The sequence below is a fragment of the Oncorhynchus mykiss genome, chromosome 27 (genome assembly GCF_057628025.1).
Source record: "Oncorhynchus mykiss isolate SJ-2025 chromosome 27, ASM5762802v1, whole genome shotgun sequence".
NCBI lineage: Eukaryota > Metazoa > Chordata > Actinopteri > Salmoniformes > Salmonidae > Oncorhynchus > Oncorhynchus mykiss.
The window spans coordinates 14,421,178-14,443,831 of record NC_143048.1 but is presented as its reverse complement, the minus strand read 5'-3'; the positions used below and the strand labels follow the sequence as shown (position 1 = coordinate 14,443,831).

General features: G+C 42.8%; 2 protein-coding genes across 2 annotated transcripts; both read right to left on the bottom strand.

Moving 5' to 3' along the window:
* Positions 1-628: 628 nt before the first annotated feature.
* On the bottom strand, positions 629-8,368 carry ercc2 (ERCC excision repair 2, TFIIH core complex helicase subunit). The gene is made up of 23 exons (XM_021587694.3): positions 7,847-8,368; positions 7,471-7,570; positions 7,302-7,379; positions 7,140-7,202; positions 6,912-7,025; positions 6,045-6,161; positions 5,837-5,953; positions 5,117-5,240; positions 4,943-5,039; positions 4,631-4,764; positions 4,314-4,482; positions 3,957-4,075; positions 3,782-3,851; positions 3,548-3,617; positions 2,957-3,058; positions 2,783-2,846; positions 2,533-2,654; positions 2,218-2,310; positions 2,062-2,134; positions 1,851-1,921; positions 1,511-1,654; positions 1,026-1,169; positions 629-849 (listed from the first exon to the last, which is right to left on the bottom strand). Exons 1-23 carry the CDS (start codon positions 7,849-7,851, stop codon positions 757-759), a joined length of 2,283 nt encoding a protein of 760 aa, XP_021443369.1. The 5' UTR covers positions 7,852-8,368; the 3' UTR covers positions 629-756.
* Positions 8,369-14,072: 5,704 nt separating this feature from the next.
* LOC110507600 (cdc42 effector protein 2) lies at positions 14,073-21,290 on the bottom strand. The gene is made up of 2 exons (XM_021587693.3): positions 21,095-21,290; positions 14,073-16,339 (listed from the first exon to the last, which is right to left on the bottom strand). The coding sequence occupies exon 2, from the start codon at positions 16,003-16,005 to the stop codon at positions 15,118-15,120; it is 888 nt and encodes a 295-aa protein (XP_021443368.2). The 5' UTR covers positions 16,006-16,339; positions 21,095-21,290; the 3' UTR covers positions 14,073-15,117.
* Between the last annotated feature and the right edge of the window lie 1,364 nt (positions 21,291-22,654).

Below are 22,654 nucleotides of genomic sequence, written 5' to 3'. Positions count from 1 at the left end.
CGGACCAGATTCCAACAGAAAAGTTCAACACATGGGCGTAAATATATATTGATTGCAATTATTCCCGAATGAGTGAGCGTTCATGTGCAAAGGATTAGCATTTCATTTCATATAATTAACTGTGTAGTGATTCCTTTTGTCTTTCCTGCTCTTTCTCAGTCCACACCCACTTCACTTTGTCCACCAAGCCATAATATCGGTTTAGCCCACTAGGGAATCTTCCCTATCATTTGTTAGTAACATATGTTTGTTCATGCATTTCTGTGATAATTTATTTAGTTAGTAAATAAAGTAAAGTCAATTGGTGTATGGATGATTCACAGTAAAAGGTTGGGTTCGTGCAGATAACCAACAATTTACAACGTTTGGAATGAGACTGACGTGAGGTATAAAATAATTAATTAATCAGATATTAAAATATCTGAAGAGTTATATTCGGAAAATTATAACTTTGTAATCTGAAGATTTTCTGTGGTGTCCCGACTTCCTAGTTAATTACATTTACATGATTAGTTTAATCACGTAATAATAATTACAGAGAACTGATTTGATAAAAAAACAGTCTTCACTTTTAAATGATGCCAAAGACACGTCAATGTGTTAAAAAAAAAACATGCCAACTGCATGGTAGAAACTGTAAACATTTATTTTTCGGCCTACCGGCTTATGCAAATATACATTTAAAAAATAAACTATGTACAGTAGGACAGTATTGGAACAGCGACTGTGGGTTTGACTGGGTGATGACACTTCCTCTTAGGCCTGGTGAGCAATCTGGGCGATCTTTTGCAGCATGTCCTCTGACTGCAGCTGCTCCAGTGTCAGCAGAGACAGGCCCAACTGGTCCTCCTGAGGGGAATGGATAGGTTAAGGGGAGACTTGGGAAAGGTTCAGTTGGCAAAAACATTGAACGTTGCAGTTAGAGATGTCATGAATAGAGCTGATGTGATTTCTTATTCTACAAGTCAGACAGGCGTCTACATAAAAATAAATCCACAGCCCTGCTAAACATGTTCCTGCTGTACCTGTCTGAAGGGCTGGGCCATCTGGCGTAGGAAGTGTTTGGACAGCTGTACGGTCTCGTCGATGGTCAGGTTGAGGCTGCCGTCAGTAAGGTGCTCCTGGATCCACCGGGGCAGCTTCCCTCGCTTGTCAGCCCGGGCATAGCGCTGCAACGCAAGTGAGAAACGATTGTTCCAATTCTCTTCAATAGCCTTTTTTATTGTACCCATTTATTTTGTTACCATTGATGTGACAGCATTATGGAACAACCTGCTGTGACCTCAGTGCATTACGGCTTTCAAATTCAAGAAAGCCACAAAATTTAGAATTTTTATTCGGATCCCATTAGCTGACGCCACAACGTCAACTAATCTTCCTGGGGTCCAAGACAGAACTAAATTACAAACATTTTTTTTAAACAAAATGATCATGGTAGAGTCTATCAATGATCAGAGTGGTAAGAAATGTTCCTTTAAAACTAGACACGCCAAGTTCTGAAGGTCCTCACCTTGTCTGCGAAGATCATCAAGCCGTAGTCAGTTTTGCCCCTGATGGCGCGGCCCACACACTGCGCTGCGTGCCGCATGGCGTCAAACGTCAGGAAGTCATTCTCTCTAATCTGGAACTGGTCCCGCAGGTACTCCAGACGGGCCTGGTAGAGATGGACAGAAGAGGAGAAGGATAACTATTTTGGAAAAACAGACCATTAGGATTAAAGGAAGTGAAAGAATTGCAGGACAGAGGGCTGAGGAGGACATACGCTGAACAGAAGAGAGGAACAGACCAAAACAGTGAATAAAGCAGAAGAACAAGGGAAAGATGATGAACAGCAGAGGAGTTAGACTGACCTTCAGGATCCGGCTCTGTGTGTAAACGTAAGGCACTCCGAACATGATCACCGCACGGCCAAAATGGTGGACTGAGGGAGATATTTGAAGAGATAAGTGATATGAAACTAACTACACATTACCTATGCTGTAACTTTGGTGGCCATTTTGTTTAGCAAATGAGCCTAATGGAGGCTCTACTACTATGTTACAGGAACTAAACAACACTCACCAAAGTCGATCCCCTCGGACACCTTCCCCCTGGCCACAGACAGCAGGATGGCTCCTCTGCCGTTCTCACAGGCCTGGGGCACAACAGATAAAGGGTCAGAGGTCACAGACAATGACAGAAGACAACCTAAGACAGTCAAAGAAAGGGTATCCTGACCTCCTGGTATTTCTCCAGAGCCATGCTGGTCTCTGCTGCGTCTGGGGTCTCGATGAAGATCAGCTTGTTCCTCTGGACGTTCTCCAAGATGCCCTACAGACAGAGACACAAAGGGGCAGGACAAGAGGACAAAGCTTACTCAACGTCCAGATTACTACCTTGCAAAAAATTACATTTCTGGCCACAATTCTATTTGCTGCCAATAAAATGCTAACATAGATATGTCTACTGCTATAACAGTACAGACAGAACAACAAGATATTCACTTTTAACAACATTTATCCTCCCTTCCATTTGTGGACCGTGTACACACACCTGCTCATACCACGACGCCACAATGTTCTCCATGTAGGTGTAGCTGGTAAAGAAGGCCACGATGCCATCTGGCACAATCGCAGACATCTCCAGCAGCAGGTTGCCATAGTTACGGATGACAGCTGAAAAATTGAACCCAGACCAGGTTTATTTCAGTGATTTGTTTTCACATCTAAGGAAAGGAGAGTCTAAACTTACAATAAAGCACAGCAAGCTTACAATATATAGATACAATGTAACAATCACTAACCAAAATCTTCACGCGTCTCAAACTTGGAGGTCATGGCCACCTGGTCGTTCCCCCTCCCCACCACCTGAAAGAGGAAGAGCTCAGTGTCACCCCCTTCCATCCTTTCTGAAGCGCAGCATAGCTTGAATTAACCACTCAGGTCATATCATGTAGACTGTTTCTGAGGTTACTCACAAGAGGGCAGAGGCAGGTACGTGCCAGCGTCATGGTGAAGGATGCCACGGTAACAGGCCGGAAGTCCAGGATTCGGGGGTAAATGTCCAACGGTGAAAGGGTCTGTGGGTAGAAACATGATCAGAAGTAGACAACCACAGGGTAGGACAGCCGAGCCAACACACAGCCAAGGGATCTAGTGAGAGGATCAATGGAGAGAAGTGATGATCATACGACTGAACTGACTGCTGAGGCTAAATAATAAAAGGCTAAATAATATACTGAAAATAATATAAACTGTCAAACTTTACATTTCTGTTTGCGTCGCATGCAAATTCATTGATAAACTAAATTCTGAATGGTGGTAAACATTTTTTTATTTAAAGCCGCAGATTTATTGTTGATTTGGTACTGAGAAACACAAAGAAAAGCCATTTGTCCCTCATTAACACATGTACTAAGTTTACAAATGGCACTCTAGCCCAACTGCCTTGGAATGTGAGTGGCCCCATCTTGGAGAGATGATACCATCAACAGGTGTCTTATAATCACAGATTAGTGGCTAGGTCACAGTTAATCTAGGAACAGAGGAAGGGGAGAGAGAGAGATTACCCCTGACGTAATGATGACAGACTGGAAGCGCTCGAACACAGGCTTGATGGCAATGGAAGGGTCCATACAGCTGAAGGGAGAGGAGAGAAGAGCAGGGTTAAAAGTAGATCCCATCCACTTGCATCCTGATGGATTATTTCACCCTTGGCTCTTGCAGTGGCACAACATCTCATCCATCAACATCACACCGTTCTGCTGGCAAAACAGAACATACTCAACACAAATGAACCCCACCTGAAGTGCAGCACGGGGTTAGCAATGGTGGGGGTTCTGTCTTCAAAGGGTTCAATGATGATGGTGAAGCCTGATTGTGGAAGATAGCAAGGGAAAAACAAAGAAAATAAATAACCACAGAGCTGTAGCCATGTAGAGGTAACATAGACACAGTCAGCCTAGGGAGGTTCAGTACCTTTGCTGTAAGTGCTGACCAGAGTGGCAAAGTTGGAGATGAGGGTGATGGCTGAGAAGTCTGCGATGTCCGCAATCTCTAAAGTCCTCAGCAACGAACGCAACCTCTCGGCACAGAATCTAGAGAAACAAATAGATATGTAATATAAGGAGTGAGTAGGAGTTACTAGAAACTTCTTTCAATGTACCAAAGAGACATAATCCACGATGGAGTCAGTTAGGTGTAGGAGCATTTGGTTGACATTGCCCGGTGCCCTGTTGGACAGAGTTTGCACATGTTAGGACCTAAAGTGGAAAACTCCACCAACCGAGGGCACCAGGCTATACAAAACTAACACAAAAGGACTGTAGAAGTTACCTGAGGGGCTTGCGGTCAATGCAGACCTTCTCAAAGATGTCTTTGAGGAACTGTGGAGCGCTCTCCTGCACCACATGGTGAATCCTCAGCCTGGCCTTCAGGTACTCCAGGAAACGCTTCATGAAGCCCACAAAGTGCTCTGCCGTGCGGATGCTGCCAGGCACGGCCTCTGGAGGGGGGAAAGAAAGACAGACAGTGCGGGGGAGGGAGGACAGAGTATAGAAACGGAAAGATCGATACATGAAAACCTGTTTGAGCATAAATCGATTTAAATATTCAATAACTGGTTGTTTTCGACTGGACTCCAGGGGGCTAACCTTGGAGGATCTCATCTGGCAACACGGGATTGGACATGTAGATGTCGGTCTCCCTAGCAACGTTGGCCTCTTTCAGGCCCTCCACCAATCGTCTGTACTCCTCTTTCAGTTTGGCTGCATCTGTCTCCTTTATCCTACAGCAGAGGACAAGCGGTTGAGATGACATCAAAACCCTCTACACTTTTGGGGCAAGAACAACAAACTGGTTCAGTCGGTCTCATTATAGACACCATGTACATTCTCCTTTGTACACAGAACATGACAGTGGTTCTAGTGCTGCTCTCCACTAGATCCACTAGTGTATGACCTTACTTGAGAATGGTGTTCTGTAGGGTCTCCACGTTGGCCTGACTGCGGTCCAGAGTCCTCCTGGTGATGTTGACGCTCATTGAGTCGATGCACACATTGTCTGAGGAAGAGGAGGATGGAACGTCAGCTTGCGGAGGCTTGAAACAGTGGGTTGCTTAAACAGCTGAATGTCCTTACCGATGTTATGTGCTTCGTCAAAAACAACCACTGATTTCTTGGAGAGCTCCTTTGAGACAAGGTCTGCAATCTTTGGGTCCAGGAGGTAGTGGTAACTGTAAACTATGATGTTGGCATGGAGGATCTGTATGTGTTAAGGAAAGAAGCAAAAAGGAAAAACACCGCCACTAATCCATCTCCTTCATAAAGTAATGCCACAGAGTTTCTAAACCCAGAGGTGCAACGTCACGAGACGTCCGGGAACGCTTGTGAAACAGACCAAGCAGAGCAGGCCAGGGTTTGAGAAGACATTGCGAGAAGAAGTGAAACATCCTTGGCTGTTAATTTTCTCAAAATCTAAAGGCACAACCTAGATTCGAGCCAATGTCTTAAGTAGTTGAACATGTTAATACTGCAACCTTGTGAAAGTGACAAACAGACACGTTTTCATTTGTAAAAAAACAACTTTATCGCCGAAAGGGCCTATGATTTGACTGCCTGCACATGCTCAGTTCGGCGTGAGACGATCGTTAGACCTGATTACGTGTTTCTATGCTTGAGCTTAGCTAGCCAACGTCAACTTGACATCGCCTACAAGTGTGATCGGCAATTTCGATTGGAGAAGTAGTTTCTGCCCATCTTCATACTGTACCGTCTTTAGTAATGCTGTCAAATATAACATGCTCCAAAAACACTGGTAAAAGAAAAACATCAGATGCTATGACAATGGGCTATTCTTACCGAATAGCGTGCTAGGTAGTAGGGGCACCAGCCTTTCCTCCGCCCAAACTCCTTCAGATCGTCCAGATTGTAGACTCCAGCGGGGAGAGGCACCTGCTTTCCCATAGCATCAAACTCCTGGAGCAGAGAGACAGAGTCAGTCAGGCAGACAGACAGAGGCGTGGAACTCTCCAGATCACTCTCTTTGTCACAATCCCAAGCCCCTCACCTCATAGAAACGGCAGGAAGGCAGGCTTGGGTTGCTGTGCCGTTGGGCACGGATGTATGACGCCGTCAGGCTGTGACATTTCCCATCCACCTCCTTCCCAAAGCGTAAGGAGCTCACCTGAACACAAAGAATCATGCAATTTGGACCATGACATGGACACACACAATTTAACTACATGCAAAGAAATGCTCTATATTGAACACACACAAATGTGTTTGAAGAGCGTTATAGAACCACTGTTAGTGGGTATCATCGTGAAGATATGTGCACTGACCGCTAGGGCCGGGCAATGAAGTTGTCTATCGCGACCCTTTACAGACATAGAACGCAGTACAGTAGTAACATGTCGATAATTGATAACTTTTCAGACAATTGAAAAGGTGTCACATTAGAAGCGTCGGTACCTTTTCAGGCAGTAGAATTCTGCCTGTATATCATGTTTTATTATTTCCATGACAACAATAAACATTGCTGATTGATGTGTTGCGTACGCTGTTTTTTTATGGTAGGGTAGCTAGATGTGCTTTCTTTCTACTGAATGTCTTGGTAAGTTGTGATATTTAACAAACTTTAAAGTACCTTTTTTTTAAGGAAAGAGTGGTCTGCGCGCAGGCAGGCTAGAATTGACTGTTCTGCTCACCCACTGATGGACTTTAGTCTCGCTTCAGAAGCAACATTACTTTACAGACAAGTAAAATGCTGTTCATGTCTCCAGAGAAGGGTTGGCATTTAAAAAAGTCTGTGTAGCCTACCCTAACAGACAAACAATCATGCTGTAGTGCTTTCAAGGGGACACATACCATTATATCTGAAAAGGGTAATCGATACAAGCAGCCTACTGTAATTTTGTAATATGAGGCTACTTACCTCGGGGTGAACACACAGGTTTTTCCGAGAGGAGAGCGCCAGAGCCAGGATGTTGTTCTTCTCACCCGTCTCCTTAGAATAGAACTCCATTAACTTCCTCAACTCCTCCACCACCTGACAGACAAGGAAGCAACATGGCATCAGAGAAGGGGATGATAAACATATGTTCTTCAAGGCCAGGGGAGCACAAAGAAAGGTGTGAGAGAGAAAGAGAGGGAGAGAGATCACCTTCTCTATCTCAGGAACAGTTCGGGAACAGTAGATCAGCTTTGTGACTTCAAGGGGATACTCCTGTCAAAGAGAGGAGAGATCACTGTATAAGAGGACCAAATGGTGACAAAGGTTCTTCCAATAGAGTCCTGATGGAGGAACGGAGATATCTTGACTCACCCGCTGATATGCAACAATCAATGACAGAAGAGAGATCGTTTTCCCTGTTCCCGATGGCATCTCCAGAACTCCATGTCCCTTTTGATAAACAATGTGTTACCATCATGCATAGGGCCATAGCATTAGGATTGATCTACAACAAGTGGCATGTTGCTGGGTCTCTATTTACCTTGGCATCCAGGGTCCTCTTGAGTTCCAGCATGTAGGAATATTGCTCTGGGTAAATGTAGTCATATGGGAAATAGACTAGCAACCCTTCGATGTTGAGCCTAGAATAAAAAGGTAGTAGTCATAGTAAGGGCATTTCGACAGGTAACATTCAGCATATAGCATTAGCTATATAAAAAACATAACTAGCTGGCTAGCTAACTCCCCTATTCATCTGTGGCCAAGGTCGTTCCAACAGACATCGCACGGTGTAATGTTTATAGTATAACCAGCTAGCTAGCTTACGATAGCCAACTGCTAGCTATGTTAGCAAAGAGTTTACTAGCCACAGTGCTAACTTTGCCCTGTCTAAGAATCTCTCTGCCACGAGCACTTACTTCATTTCAGTGGATTTATTGCAGCAGCGAGCTAGCTGCTTATGTGTCAGTCACTTTTTTTTTTTGTACAATAAATAGATGCCTAGCTAATTTATTGGCAAAACAAACCCCTTCAACCAGCTAGCTAGCTGTGTTCCACACTAGATTTCTTCAGACATCCTCAGTCTACACAAAGCCCTACCTTTTGCTTCTCTGATTGGCTGCAGAATTGTGAGCTAATCCTATGGTCTTCTCTGATTGGGTTTTGTATGCGTCCCTCAATGGAAGTACGTACCATTCCTGTAATCAGAACTAACTCGTCAAATATCGAGTTAAATGTTGAGCTGAATCGCATTTGTGGAAACCAAGACTGTTCTCAGAGCAGACCTGGTTGTAGCTAGGTATTTCTGAGTCGCGTCGGGGAAAAGTTAACCCTTTTCCTAACCTTAACTTAAATTGTCCTAAATGTCCAAGTTAATTCTCCTAAACTGTTGCGTAAATTCTCTACGACACTTCTGCTTGTCAAAACCTGCAGACTTGTCTGAGAGCAGTTTGAGTATCCACTAAAGCGATACAGCCAGCCAGGGAGGTTCAGAGAACTATTGTGCAGTCTTTTATTCAACTTCATAAAATGAAAGAACTGAAATACTGCAGACTAAAGGAAGAATAAAGATTTACCCGAAAATAACATTCTATTTATATTCAACATGAGCAGAAGGTATTGTCATAAGAGTAGTAAAGGTACTGCCTATATTGTTCATTTGACAAGATGTATGGTAGGGGAGAGTGGGGTAAGTTGAGCCATTTTTACATTCAGCATTACTCCATCAAGGGAAATATGGTATTCTTTCTAACAAAGATATGTAAACATTACAGTTTGAAAACATACTGTAGCTTGTCCAAAAAGATTGGTCTCTTGGCACAACTTACCCCGGGAATGGGGTAAGTTTAGCCTCTGGACAGGGTAAGTTAAAGGTAGATTCAGCGATATAACATAGATGCAGAAAAGAAACAGCATAATGAGTCAATTTCAGTAACAACTAAGAGCATTGAAGCACAGGGCTTAACTACTTTTCTTAAATATTTTGTGTATGGTTTCCTAGAAACAAGGGTGGCTCAACTTATCCCACTCTCCCCTAATAGGTTGTGTGGTGGGATTACCTCAATATTAGAAAAGATAAGCCAGAAGTTGCAGTTTCCTCAGATTTAGGGCTGTCCCGACTAAATAAAATCTTGGTAGACCGAAATTCATCTGTTCTTTTGACCAATCGATTGCTCGTGTATTTTTCCTTATATAGACCCACCCTATGTGTTTTAATAAAATCAACAATATCTTTTGAGCTTGTCTGATGCTTTAAGCTTATGGTTTGATGCCTCCAGAGGGCGCCAGAGATCTAGATAACCAGAAGAAAAAAAACTTAACCTGGCCCAACTAGTCTCCTCCTGCTCTTGGGATATTTTCTCCCTGCAGACTGAATTGTTGGCTATATTTACATAGTTGACAATAGAAGTTACTTTGTAGGTTTATATCATTTTCATTTAGATTTGGATAGAATTTTGATTAATCACATGACAATGATTTTGAGATATGAAGATGTTATTATAAATTAGATGGAACTGTTTCATGAAAATGTGGATATGAAAACCATAATTGGCACATAGATCGTTAGACATTGTAAGTTAAATTGGCATTCCATGTGAGAAAGGTTTGCTATTCCTCGTGTAGCCTATCACCAGCAACTTCAGGAGAGTAGTGGCAGAATCTGCAAAAGCCAGCAGGGCAGGAGCTCACCAGAGCTAAGTACCGGCATCTCAAATGTTCTACTGCTTGAGCTCCTGTTCCTCTTAGAATATTAGCTCAAAAGTATTGTGGAGCTCTTGCACCTAAATATAAACAAAACCAGCACCCAAAATGAGTACCAGAACATGTTTCAGTCCAAGCCAAGCACTGATAAGAAACCTATTTTATGACGTTTCCACTGGATCAGAGCATGACAATTTTCCCTTTCACACTGAGTGGTTATTGAAAGGGAAAGAACTGGAAAGATTTTTCTAATACATTGAGGAACTTTTGTAATTTGCAATGAATGTAAAAACAGACTTTGTTTGCTTGCTGTTTGAGGTGAAGAAAACAATACTTGAGAATATCCACAGGTCATTCATTAGTGGTGGTGCATTAAGCCAATCAGAAATACTATCAGAGCCCCAAATCGACACATTTATGCCTACATTTGCATGCAGGCCAGGTAGCCTATAGGCCTACTTCTATTTTCACGTCCTTACTCAACATTGACACGAGCGCTCAAAACAAAAGACACAGACTAAATTGACAGAACTCTTAAATGTAATGAAATAAACCAAAACTTGTTTCTCACAAGTGCAGCATATATTGTGCACTCTGCAAACAATGTGCCCACTCCGACAATGCGAACAGGAAGACTGGAATAATAATATTGGATGCAATTAAAGAAATGACAAAATTAAAGAAATGACAAAAATTGTAGATCAGAAATTACAGGAATTAACGGTACATGTACTACTGGTTATATATGTAATGGGGAATTAATATATACTAACGGTCAAACGCAAACAATTCACACAATGAAGTTATGAAACAATAAATGTCCACAAATTGGCAGGAGAGAGTGCATTCTGGAGAGAGAAGTGCATTGTGCATCTGGGCTAATGTCAATACGACTTCTGCATTGGCCATTAAGCATTTACGGCGATATGACCACAGCAGAATTCAGGGCATTCATAATTATCGTACTTCACCGAGAAATGCGAAGCTGTTGTCAAGGAAGTGAGTTTGTGTTTATACAGGATGTACCGCCCCCACCTACTGTCAACCAATCATGTCAATGCGGAGCTATACAGAGCCCTCCGCATTGATAAAATATTTGGCAGGCACATGGCGATGCAGCACAGACCTCGATTTGGCATCTGCATGACTCTGGAGGCTCTGCATATGCGTCACACTCTCCATATGGAGCCTCCAACCACATTTGCGAATCAAGCATGAATTGGCTTTTAGTCCAGGCCTCCGCAATGTATTAGTTCACTGAGATGGACACACACACACATATATATATATAGAGAGAGAGAGAGAGAGAGAGAGAGAGAGAGAGAGAGAGAGAGAGAGAGAGAGAGAGAGAGAGAGAGAGAGAGAGAGAGAGAGAGAGAGAGAGAGAGAGAGAGAGAGAGAGAGAGAGAGAGAGAGAGAGAGAGAGAGAGAGAGAGAGAGAGAGAGAGATAGTAAATAATGAGTAGGCTGTCCAAACTTTTACCTGGTACTTTGTATATCTAATATGTACTGTGTATATGAGTATATATACACAGTACCAGGTAAAAGTTTGGACACGGCTACTCATTCCAGGGTTTTCTTTATTTTTACTATTTTCTACGTTGTAGAATAATAGTGAAGACATCAAAACTATGAAATAACACATATGGAATCATGTAGTAACCCAAAAATTGTTAAGCACATTTTTATTTATTTAACCAGACAAGTCAGTTAAGAACAAATTATTATTTACAATGGCAGCCTATCCCAGCCATACCCGGATGACACTGGGCCAATTGTGCACCGCCCTATGGGACTCCCAATCATGTGATGCAGCCTGGATTCAGGGACTGCTAGACCGCTGCGCCACTCGGGAGCCCCAGATAAAAATGTTTTATATTTGAGATTCTTCAAAGTAGCCACCCTTTGCCTAGATGACAGCTTTGCATGCTCTTGACATTCTCTCAACCAGCTTCATGAGGTAATCACTTGGAATGCATTTAAATTAACAGGTGTGCCTTGTTAAAAGTTCATTTGTGGAATTTATTTCCTTCTTAATGCATTGAGCCAATCAGTTGTGTTGTGACAAGGTAGGGGTGGTATACAGAAGATAGCCCTATTTGGTACAAGAGCAAGTCCATATTATGTAAAGAACAGCTCAAATAAGAGAAAGAGAAACGACAGTCCATTATTACTTTAAGACATGAAGGTCAGTCAATAAAGAACATTTCTAGAACTTTGAAAGTTTCTTTAAATGCCGTCACAAAAACCATCAAGCGATATGATGAAACTGGCTCTTATGAGGACCGCCACTGGAAAGGAAGACCCAGAGTTACCTCTGCTGCAGAGGATAAGTTCATTAGAGTTACTACCATCCTCAGAAATTGCAGCCCAAATTCACAGAGTTCAAGTAACAGACACATCTCAACATCAGCTGTTCAGAGAAGACTGCATGAATCAGACCTTCATGGTCAAATTGCTGCAAAGAAACCACTATTAAAGGACACCAATAAGAAGAAGAGACTTGCTTGGGCCAAGAAACACGAGCAATGGACGTTAGAAAAGTGGAAATCTGTCCTTTGGTCTGATGAGCCCAAATTTGAGATTTTTGGTTCCAACCGCCGTGTCTTTGTAAGACGCAGAGTAGGTGAACAGATGGTCTTCACATGTGTTGTTCCCACTGTGAAGCATGGAGGAGGAGGTGTGATGGTGTGGCGGTGCTTTGCTGGTGACACTGTCAGTGATTTATTTAGAATTCAAGGCACACTTAACCAGCATGACTACCACAGCATTCTGCAGCGATACGCCATCCCATCTGGTTTGCACTTAGTGAGACTATCATTTGTTTTTCCACAGGACAATGACCCAACACACCTCCAGGCTGTGTAAGGGCTATTTGACCAAGGAGAGTGATGGAGTGCTGCATCAGAAGACCTGGCCTCCACGATCACCCAACCTCAACCCAATTGAGATGGTTGGGGATGAGTTGGACCGCAGAGTAAAGGGAAAGCAACCAACAAGTGCTCAGCATATGTGGGAACTCCTTCAAGACTGTTGGAAACGCATTCCAGGTTAAGAGAATGCCAAGAGTGTGCAAAGCTTTCATCAAGGCAAAGGGTGGCTACTTTGAAGAATCTCAAATCTCAAATATATATATATATATATATATTTTTTACATTTAAATTTTTTTTTACCCCTTTTTCGTGGTATCCAATTGTTGTAGTAGCTACTATCTTGTCTCATTGCTACAACTCCCGTACGGGCTCGGGAGAGACGAAGGCTGTATGTCATGCGTCCTCCGATACACAACCCAACCAGCCGTACTGCTTCTTAACACAGCGCGCCTCCAACCCGGAAGCCAGCCGCACCAATGTGTCGGAGGCTACACCGTGCACCTGGCAACCTTGGCTAGCACCCGGCCCGCCACAGGAGTCGCTGGTGCGCGATGAGACAAGGAGATCCCTACCGACCAATCCCTCCCTAACCCGGACGACGTGCGTCGCCCCACGGACCTCCCGGTCGCGGCAGGTTACGACAGAGCCTGGGCGCGAACCCAGGGACTCTGATGGCACAGCTGGCGCAGCAGTACAGCGCCCTTAACCACTGCGGGAGGCCCAAATCTCAAATATATTTTGATTTGTTTCACACTTCTTTGGTGAGAACTTGATTCCATATGTGTTATTTCGTAGTATTGATGTCTTCACTATTATTCTACAATGTGGAAAATAGTAAAAATAAAGAAAAACCCTTGAATGAGTAGGTGTGTCCAAACTTTTGACTGGTACTGTATATACACTATCGTTCCAAAGTTTGGGTCACTTAGAAAAATGTCCTTGTTCTTGAAAGAAAAGCACTTTTTTTCCCATTAACTTAAAATGTACAGTGTAGACATTGTTAATGTTGTAAATTACTAATGTAGCTGGAAACTGCTGATTTGTAATGGAATATCTACATAGGCGTACAGAGGCCCATTGTCAGCAACCATCACTCCTGTGTGCCAATGGCACTTTGTGTTAGCTAATCCAAGTTTATCATTTTAAAAGGCTAATTGATCATTAGAAAACCCTTTTGCAATTATGTTAGCACAGCTGAAAACTTTTGTTCTAATCAAAGAAGCAATAAAACTGGCCTTCTTTAGACTAGTTGAGTATCTGGAATAACAGCATTTGTGGGTTCGACTAAAGGCTCAAAATGGCCAGAAACAAATAACTTTCTTCTGAAACTCGTCAGTCTATTCTTGTTCTGAGAAATGAAGGCTATTCCATGTGAGACATTAAAAATCAGCCATTTCCTGCTACAATAGTCATTTACAACATTAACAATGTCTACAATGTATTTCTGATCAATTTGATGTTATTTTAATGGACAAAAAATGTGCTTTTCTTTCAAAAACAAGGACATTTCTAAGTGACCCCAAACTTTTGAACGGTAGTGTGTATAAAAGAAAGGAATGATACAATGGTACAGCATCTAATTCCCATATTTATTTCATACATTACAGTTATATACATAACAATTGGAGATACACTGTAATTTAACAACGCAATAGAAGAACATGCTGAAGGATTCGATTCAAGTCCACAAATTGCACAGCTGTTACAAAAGAGAAACCTTCTCTGGTCATCCCACTCTATTTAAAGGATTTTGAAGAAGCTGCACATTTCTGATACTTTGATTCTAATGCACTTTAGCCCCCAGAAAACAACATTTTGACCTCACTTTTTGCCCTGCTCGAACTGCTGCATGTTGGGTGTCATTCTTACATATGCCACTAGATGGCAAACTAATACATAGCATACTCCAGTCTTGATCGTATTGTTCTGACATAGAACAGTAAAATTCAATCAGATGTACATACAGAATTTTAAAAAATGTGTTCCTGGAAGAATATCAGCAATATGATATTTCAGGGGAAAAAAACACAAACCTTGAAGTCTTTTTAAGTACATTAATTGTATTTTCAGACAACTACGTTTTATCCTATCACAAAACTACAGAGCTTACTTAGAGAGTTAGTGAAGTATAAATTATGCTGAAAAACATGTAAAATGATAGTCTGCGAAAAATTTGGGTGGGAGAAATGATTGTCTCTCCCCCATTGTGATTCTGAATATCAAAAGACAAATGGTTGGTTCTGAAGCTGCTGTGTATTCAGTCTGGATATTATATAGTCCCACATTTACAGCCGTCTTAAGTCCCAGGCTTTTTAGCCTGTCAGTCCTGGCACTATCCTCTGTCTGTCTGTCTGTCTGTCTGTCTGTCTGTCTGTCTGTCTGTCTGTCTGTCTGTCTGTCTGTCTGTCTGTCTGTCTGTCTGTCTGTCTGTCTGTCTGTCTGTCTGTCTGTCTGTCTGTCTGTCTGTCTGTCTGTCTGCCTGTCTGCCTGTCTGCCTGTCTGCCTGTCTGCTGGACCAGCCCAATCATCATTAGGCTATATGGAGGATGGTAAAAAAAAAGTGTACCAGACACCTCTCTGCACAGCAGTGTCTAAACCCCTTTCCCCCCATCTGCTCACAAATCACAGTGGTCATCAACACTCTTGTAGCGGTCCATGATCCTCAGCACATCCTCCAGGATGGATGGCCCCAGGTCCAGATCCAAGCCCATCAGGGACTCTGAGCGGGAGACACAGGGAGAGAATCTAGGGCACACAGTGGGCGACTCACTCCGCTCGCTCCTCAGGTCCTCATTGCTCAGGCCAGCGTCTGAATCCAGGCTCAGCCCCCTCTGAGGTTCCAGGGGGCCACAGCTCTCTGACATGGAGTCCTCTGAGGAGACCTCTGAGAAGGAGCCGGAGGAGGGCACCAGGTGCCTGAAGGAGGCAGAGTAATTAAGGTCGTGGCAGGGGTCCATGTAGCAGCCGACACCCTGGTCACACACAGACAACGATTGATGCCGCTGCTGGTTGTGGTCGTTGTGGTTATGGTTGTTCGGCTGAGGTTGGTGCTGCTGCTGCTGTTGCTGTTGCTGCTGGGACGGGGGGGTCAAGTCCTCCAGGTGGAGCCGAGGTGGCTTGGGAGGGGCCTGTTCGGGGGCGATGAACACAGGCATGGAGATGGTGCTCTTCAGCAGGCTGGTGGAATGGTGGTAGGGATTGCGGTGGTTGTTACAAGAGTGGTTGAGTCCTTTGTCGTTCATGGGATAGACTTCATCCAGCTGCCTCTCCATACTGTGGGACCGTGGTAAGCCGTTCAGGGCGGGCAACATGTCCATCTTGCCCTGTAAAAAGCCTACGTCTCCGAACATGTCGCCCTCTCCCTCCAGCCCGACATGGGCACTGTGGCGCATGTCCCCTAGCGGGGGGCTAATCATGTCACTGGACAGGACGTCTCGCAGCTTGAGCTTCTTCCCTCGTTTGGGTGTGGTAGTCTTTAAGTACATGGGCGTCTTCGCTGGCATTCTGTTTCCCAGAATTCAGTTTGTGAGGGGATCGTCTCTCAGTGATGAGATTTGCACCTCCTTTTAAAATGATTTTTGTAAATGATTTTTTTCCTTTGTCCGCTTCTTAGTGATCACAGTGGCATGTAGGCCTTGAGCTGAGATCAACGCACTCTCAAAAAGTCACCATTATTCAATAAGGGTGGTGGGTGTTCCAGCTTCAAAACCTCCCTTCTTCCTTATTCTTTGTCCTCTCTGAAGATGAAGAATCCTTTGGCTATCTTTATGTCTGCTGTTTCTCTGACGGGGTTCAGTTGCTTTGGGAATGTGACATCAAAACGCTAGTCTTGGAGGTCTGTGGAGACACAGAGAGAAAGACAGAGAGATTTACATCCTTGGAGCCAGAGGACAGAAATACAAGGGGAAACACTTCAAGAATCTGTGTGTTTGCTGAGAGGGACTGGCTGAAACCACCCAAAAATGCCTATGGTTTTACATGGCAGATGGTGTGTGCTGATTTGAGGTTTGTGTGGGGTGTTGCAGTGAATCACACAGTAAATCATACATCCTCGGGAATTTGTTGTGCATTCCAAAGACTTGCTAGACTTTTGTGGATACACAATTTTCCAAGGAAGTTATTTGTTCAAAAGCATTTTGTGTGCGTCTCCCTGTGTGGTAACCTGTTATCAGGACCTCTTTGTGTTTCCTCCAGAGCTGTGTGCACATTACACTAACAAGCATTTAAATGCATGTTAACTGTAGCCTTTTTCTTCAAAGCCCATTTGGATGACAGACATTACAAAAATCAAAAGTTGCTCATCATGATCTGTGGTCTTTTGCATAGCATCTTTATTCCTGCTGATCATACACAAAAGTATGTGGACACCCCTTCAAATTAGTGGATTCGGCTATATTTAAAAAAAAATTAAAAAATGTAACTAGGCAAGTCAGTTAAGTACAAATTCTTATTTACAATGACGGCCTACACCGGCCAAACCTGTGCCAATTGTGCGCCGCCCTATGGGACTCGCAATCCCGGACGGTTGTGATACAGCCTGGATACGAACCAGGGTGTCTGTAGTGACGCCTATAGCACTGAAATGCAGTGCCTTGGACTGCTGCGCCACTCGGGAGCCCCAAAATGTCAGCTACACCCATTTGCTTACAGGTGTATAAAATTGAGCACACTGCCATGCAATTTCCATAGACAACCATTGGCAGTAGAATGGCCTTACTGAAGAGCTCAGTAACTTTCAAAGCGGCTGTTTTTCATGGATCGGGCTAGGCCCCTTAATTCCAGTGAATAGAAATCTTAACACTACAGTATACAATGACATTCTAGATGATTCTGTGCTTTCAACTTTGTGGCAACAGATTGGGGAAGGGCCTTTCCTGTTTCAGCATGACAATGCCCCCTTGCACAAAGTGAGGTCCATACAGAAATGGTTTGTCCAGATCAGTGTGGAAGAACTTGACAGGCCTGCACAGAGCCCTGACCTCAACCCCAACAAACACCTTTTGGAACTCCCACTGTGAGCCAGGCCCAATCGCCCAACATCAGTGCCCGACCTCACTAATGCTCTTATGGCTGAATGGAAGCAAGTTCCCGCAGCAATGTTCCAACATCTAGTGGAGAGCCTTCCTAGAAGAGTGGAGGCTCTTATAGCAGTAAAAGGGGGACCAACTCCATATTAATGGCCATGATTTTAGAATGAGATGTTCAACGGGCTGGTCTCCACATACTTTTGGTCATGTAGTGTAGTTCGTGGCTGTGCTCTAAGCTGACTCACTGATGATACTGCTGACTGCATTCAGCTGACGACATTATCGTTAATCATCTCAGTTAATGGAATCCCCACCAACCCGAGGACTTTACTCCTATTTAGCCATCATCTTATATTCCAGTAAACTGTTCTGTTATGAAAACTTTCTTAACCATGAATCCTGTATTTAAAAGTTAAAACAATTTCAATGTCTCATTAGGTTTGAGGTGATTTGTGTATGAATCATATCCTTTAGGAGTTATAGTACTGTTGTCACACTTGATATGTGTTGAGATGCTACACATTTTCTACCACAGCCAGTCGACTCCTGGCATCTCTAACCGTTATGTGAATTTTAACACAAGCTTCACATATGAAGCTGCTTGAGGTCTTTATAAGAGAGGTGTTGAGACTTGTCGGTGATGATTTGCAGTGTTAATTGACCGCAGAGTCGTTAGCCACATTGTGACAAGGCATTGTGTCACTGAGTAGTGACAGCAGATGCGGGCTGATAGTGAAAGATTGCCCTGGCAATTGGACTATACCATTTCTGTGACACGCCAACAGACATGATACAAACAGCCTACTATTCTCTGAGATAGACAGAGAGATTAAATCATCTTTCTTGAGTAGGAAGTAAACAATATTTCACCCTTCTATCTTTATATTATGTGTCTGGCAGATTGTATGTAGGGAAGTGAATCTATAAACATGCTGGTTGACAAACACAACACAACAGGGATAAAGTGCTTGCCCATGTATGCTGACAGTCCTGCTACTGCATGACAATGCTGTAATCCTGTTCTGCTCCACTCTTCATTCAGAAGGTCCTGGGCCCTGCTCCTCACCTATTTATGGTGAGGGATTTACCCTAATTCCATCACAGAGGAAGTTTTATCAAACACAAGCACACACACACGCACGCACACACACACACACACACGCACACACACACACACACACACACACACACGCACACACACACACACACACACACACACACACACACACACACACACACACACACAGACTACTGATGAGACAGCTGGATGAAAACTGACAAAAATGTTGAATTACTCATCACAAAAGTGACAGTTCTATTGGGCTCCCGAGTGGCGCAGCAGTCTAAGGCACTGTATCTCTGTGCAAAAGGCATCAGTCCCTGGTTTGAATCCAGGCTGCATCACATCCGGCCGTGATTGGGAGTCCCATAGGGACTGTTTGGGTTTGGCCATCATTGTAAATAAGAATTTACTCTTAACTTGCCAAGTTAAATAAAGGTTAAACTAAAAAAAATATGCCTAGATATTTCTTGTTAATTAAAATATTAATGGGGATATTTAAAGGTCCAATGCAGCCACCTTCAAAAAGAAGCAAAGAGCAAAGAGCAATTTCTCAAGCAAGAATTCTGGGAGTGGTCTGAGTGGGGAGGGGGAAACTGTAAACTAGCTGTTATTGGCAGAGTGGTTTGGAACTCTCTTTCTTATTGGTCTATTAACTAATTTACTGCCTGATGATGTCACCAACTCCATCCCACCAAAACAGGCTGAAATTTCAAGTGTACTTTTCAAATAGCTATTACACTAAAATGGCATTATCATCCTCTTCAGAACATCACAGTATATTTCCGAACTCATAGTGTGGAAATATATACAAAACACAGGAAAATCACGATTCTGACTGCATTATGTTATATTTTGTTATTATTTTCTTGAACACATATGTAACATAATTATTCTATTCAACACCTGTTTGTAGTTTATTTCTGCCACATATGGTTTCCATTTGCGTTGTGTATCAAAAGGTTATACCATTATACCACCAGTTCCGCACTCCTTGTTACTTCTCTACCCGACCAAGCAAAGTGGCTATTAAGAAGTTGTGCTTCATTCCTTGTCCTGAAACTCTTAATTCGGCCATCCCAATGGCACGCAGTCCCCTAATCAGAATGCGTCTTGCGTAATGTGGTTGACATTTTGCTTCGTTTTTCTCTCTTCTGATGAACAAAACCAGGCCAACAAAATAACCCAACGCCCAATCTATTAATTATTCTACTAGTTTATTTTTCATTAGGTGCAATACATTATCCAGACGTTTTTGGAGGGAATACTCAGGCTATTGCGCAAACGTATTGCCTGTCAACTTTAACGTCATTAATGTATGTTGTGCATTGTTGTGCATATTATATAGCCTACCTAGACGGTATAATTGAATCAAACCAGCAGTGAATTAAATCAGTTCAATGTTGAAGAGGTAATACGTAAGCACCGATATGTATGGCCAATGTAATTCATTTGTCATATGGCTTGTGGAAAACACATTTCTGGGTTTGAAATGAGATTGTAGAGAGAAAGGCTCTGATTTATTTTCGTGATTAAGGTCCCAGGTTATTGTGCCCTTGTGTAACAGTCTCACTCAGACCCAAACTGGTTGAACCAACGTGGAATAGACGTTGAATTGGCGTCTGTGCCCAGTGGGTGGGTTGTACCAACACAAACCTTATGTAATAGTTAGGCTCTGAGATCATCCAATTCCCGGACATCCCCCAGTTAACTATTTGGTAGGCTACCGCTGTATACCTGCTAATCCACACACACAGCTCGGCTATTTTAAACGCGATTATTTTCTAAGAGAGCAATACATAGGTTTACGTTTGTAGGTCTATAGGACACACGCTTGAAGGAGTAGTCGTTCACGTTTATTGAAGAGGCCATTGATTAGGGTATAGCAGAGGACTACTATATAAGGCTGTAAATAATGGAACGATGGCTACAGTATTATATGGTTATAAGGAATATACCCAAACAAAAGTACGAACATGTGTATAGCAAACAACTGAATTTAAAGTGGCTTCTTCTCACTGATGTATTTTATATCTATTTGATAGAGCGTCGTGAGGGTCGCGTGGCTCACACTGGTTGACATCTCTGGTAGTGGAACACCCTGTTATATCATAAGCACTATTTATTACACTTGTAATCTTCTTAACCTATTAGATCCATCATAATCAGATGCAGACAGTGGTTCCGACACATCGAATTGCATCGGCTACCAAATTACGCACATTTAAACTGCTCATCTCATGTGAAGACTGTCATTTCAACACATTTTGATTTCATTGTTGGTAATCAAACAGGGGTATAAATTATTTTCTAATTTGCAGACATGCAGGCTAGCGAAATATAACCTATATATTATTTTGTATACTTTAGGTAAGAGATATTCAGACAGAACGGACAAGTGACAATAGCTTGCAGCCATAATTACTTGTGAAACAACAGTTTTAATGTCATAATAATAGCCTAAACAGAAGTAAATAATAGATTATTGAGTGAATACTTGCCTACCTTGTAAAGGAATAGCTATATTTCCACAATGAATAATCACGGAGATGTGTCTATAGTCCACCATTAAGGCGGCAGCTTCTCTGGTTAGTTTAAGAACAGGTAAACCTCTTACTGCGAACTGTTTCTGTAGTCGAGGAGCCTCACAAACAGTTTGAGTGGAGAAGCGAGGGGGCGTGATGGTTGTGAATGAAGAAAGTGAAAGGCGATCCTGTGATGCGCGCTCTTGTGTGCAATTAACGATTGGTAAAGTATAGTAGGCTAAATAGCATGCAGCAACAAATTATTCAAAAACATTGTGATAGTAAATTCATCACACAATCTATTAAATATTTGGCTAAGCATAACACATCAGTTTTTAAAGTTCAATGAACATACATTTACAGCACATACATTTGATGCGCGCATTCTGCATATGGGCCAACCAATTAAGCATAGGCCTAATCATTCTGAGTATGTGATATTGTGAAAGTCAGCCTTTAAAATGGAACCGTCATTGCTTTTCCCGTCTCTGGGGAACTGTCTTGATGGCCAATAACTACCTAGGCAGGCGTTCTGTCCCGCCAGATAATGAATCTGATTGGAGTTCATCCGAGCAGGTGCTTCTCTCTGAAAGTGAAGTGACAGCACTGTTCGCCAATTTCATTTGTAGACTTTACCTGATGCCCTGCATGCGCATTTTTTTGGGACACAACCCAAAGACCTGCGTTGTTGCCTTGTTCACGTAGACTAACCTATGTTTCGACCTACGCCTACTCTGCCTATGTGTTTAAGGTTTAGTACATGCCATCTAGGCAACATCTCATACACACCTGGTCTACTGTTGCAAGAATAAGTTTAGGCTATATTTACTCCATAAGAACTTTCACCATGCACAACAACTTTTATGTCTCAATTCAGCACTTTGAAAAGTTTACAGGTAGGCCATTATGAAGGTAATTAAAGACAGTGCGCTATTTAGGTAGCCCAAATGTTGGCACCGTAAATCTACCCTGTTAAAGTCAGAAATACCGTCGTCTGCTGGTCTCAGAGCATTACAATCCGTGCCACTCCATTTAGTATAATGATACTTTACATTGGGTCAACGCGAATTGTAGGACATATAGTATCCTACATCTCGATCGCACCAATTTGCTTTGACCCTTTTATACTGAACAAAAATATAAACGATTTCCTTCTCATAGAGTTGATCAGGCTGTTGATTGTGGCCTGTGGAATATTGCCCCACTACTCTTCAATGGTTGTGCGAAGTTGCTGGATAATGGCGGGGACTGAAACTGTTGTACACGTCGATCCAGAGCACCCCAAACGTTATCAATGGGTGCCATGTCTGATGAGTATGCAGGCCATGGAAGAACTGGGACATTTTCAGCTTCCAGAAAGTGTGTACAAATCCTTGCAACATGGGTCTGTCTGTGCATTATCATGCTGAAGCATGAGGTCATGGCGGGATGAATGGCACGACAATGGGCTTCAGGATCTCGTCAAGGTATCTCTATGCATTCAAATTGCCATCATCAAATGCAATTGTGTTTGTTGTCAGTAGTTTATGATGTTGAAGTA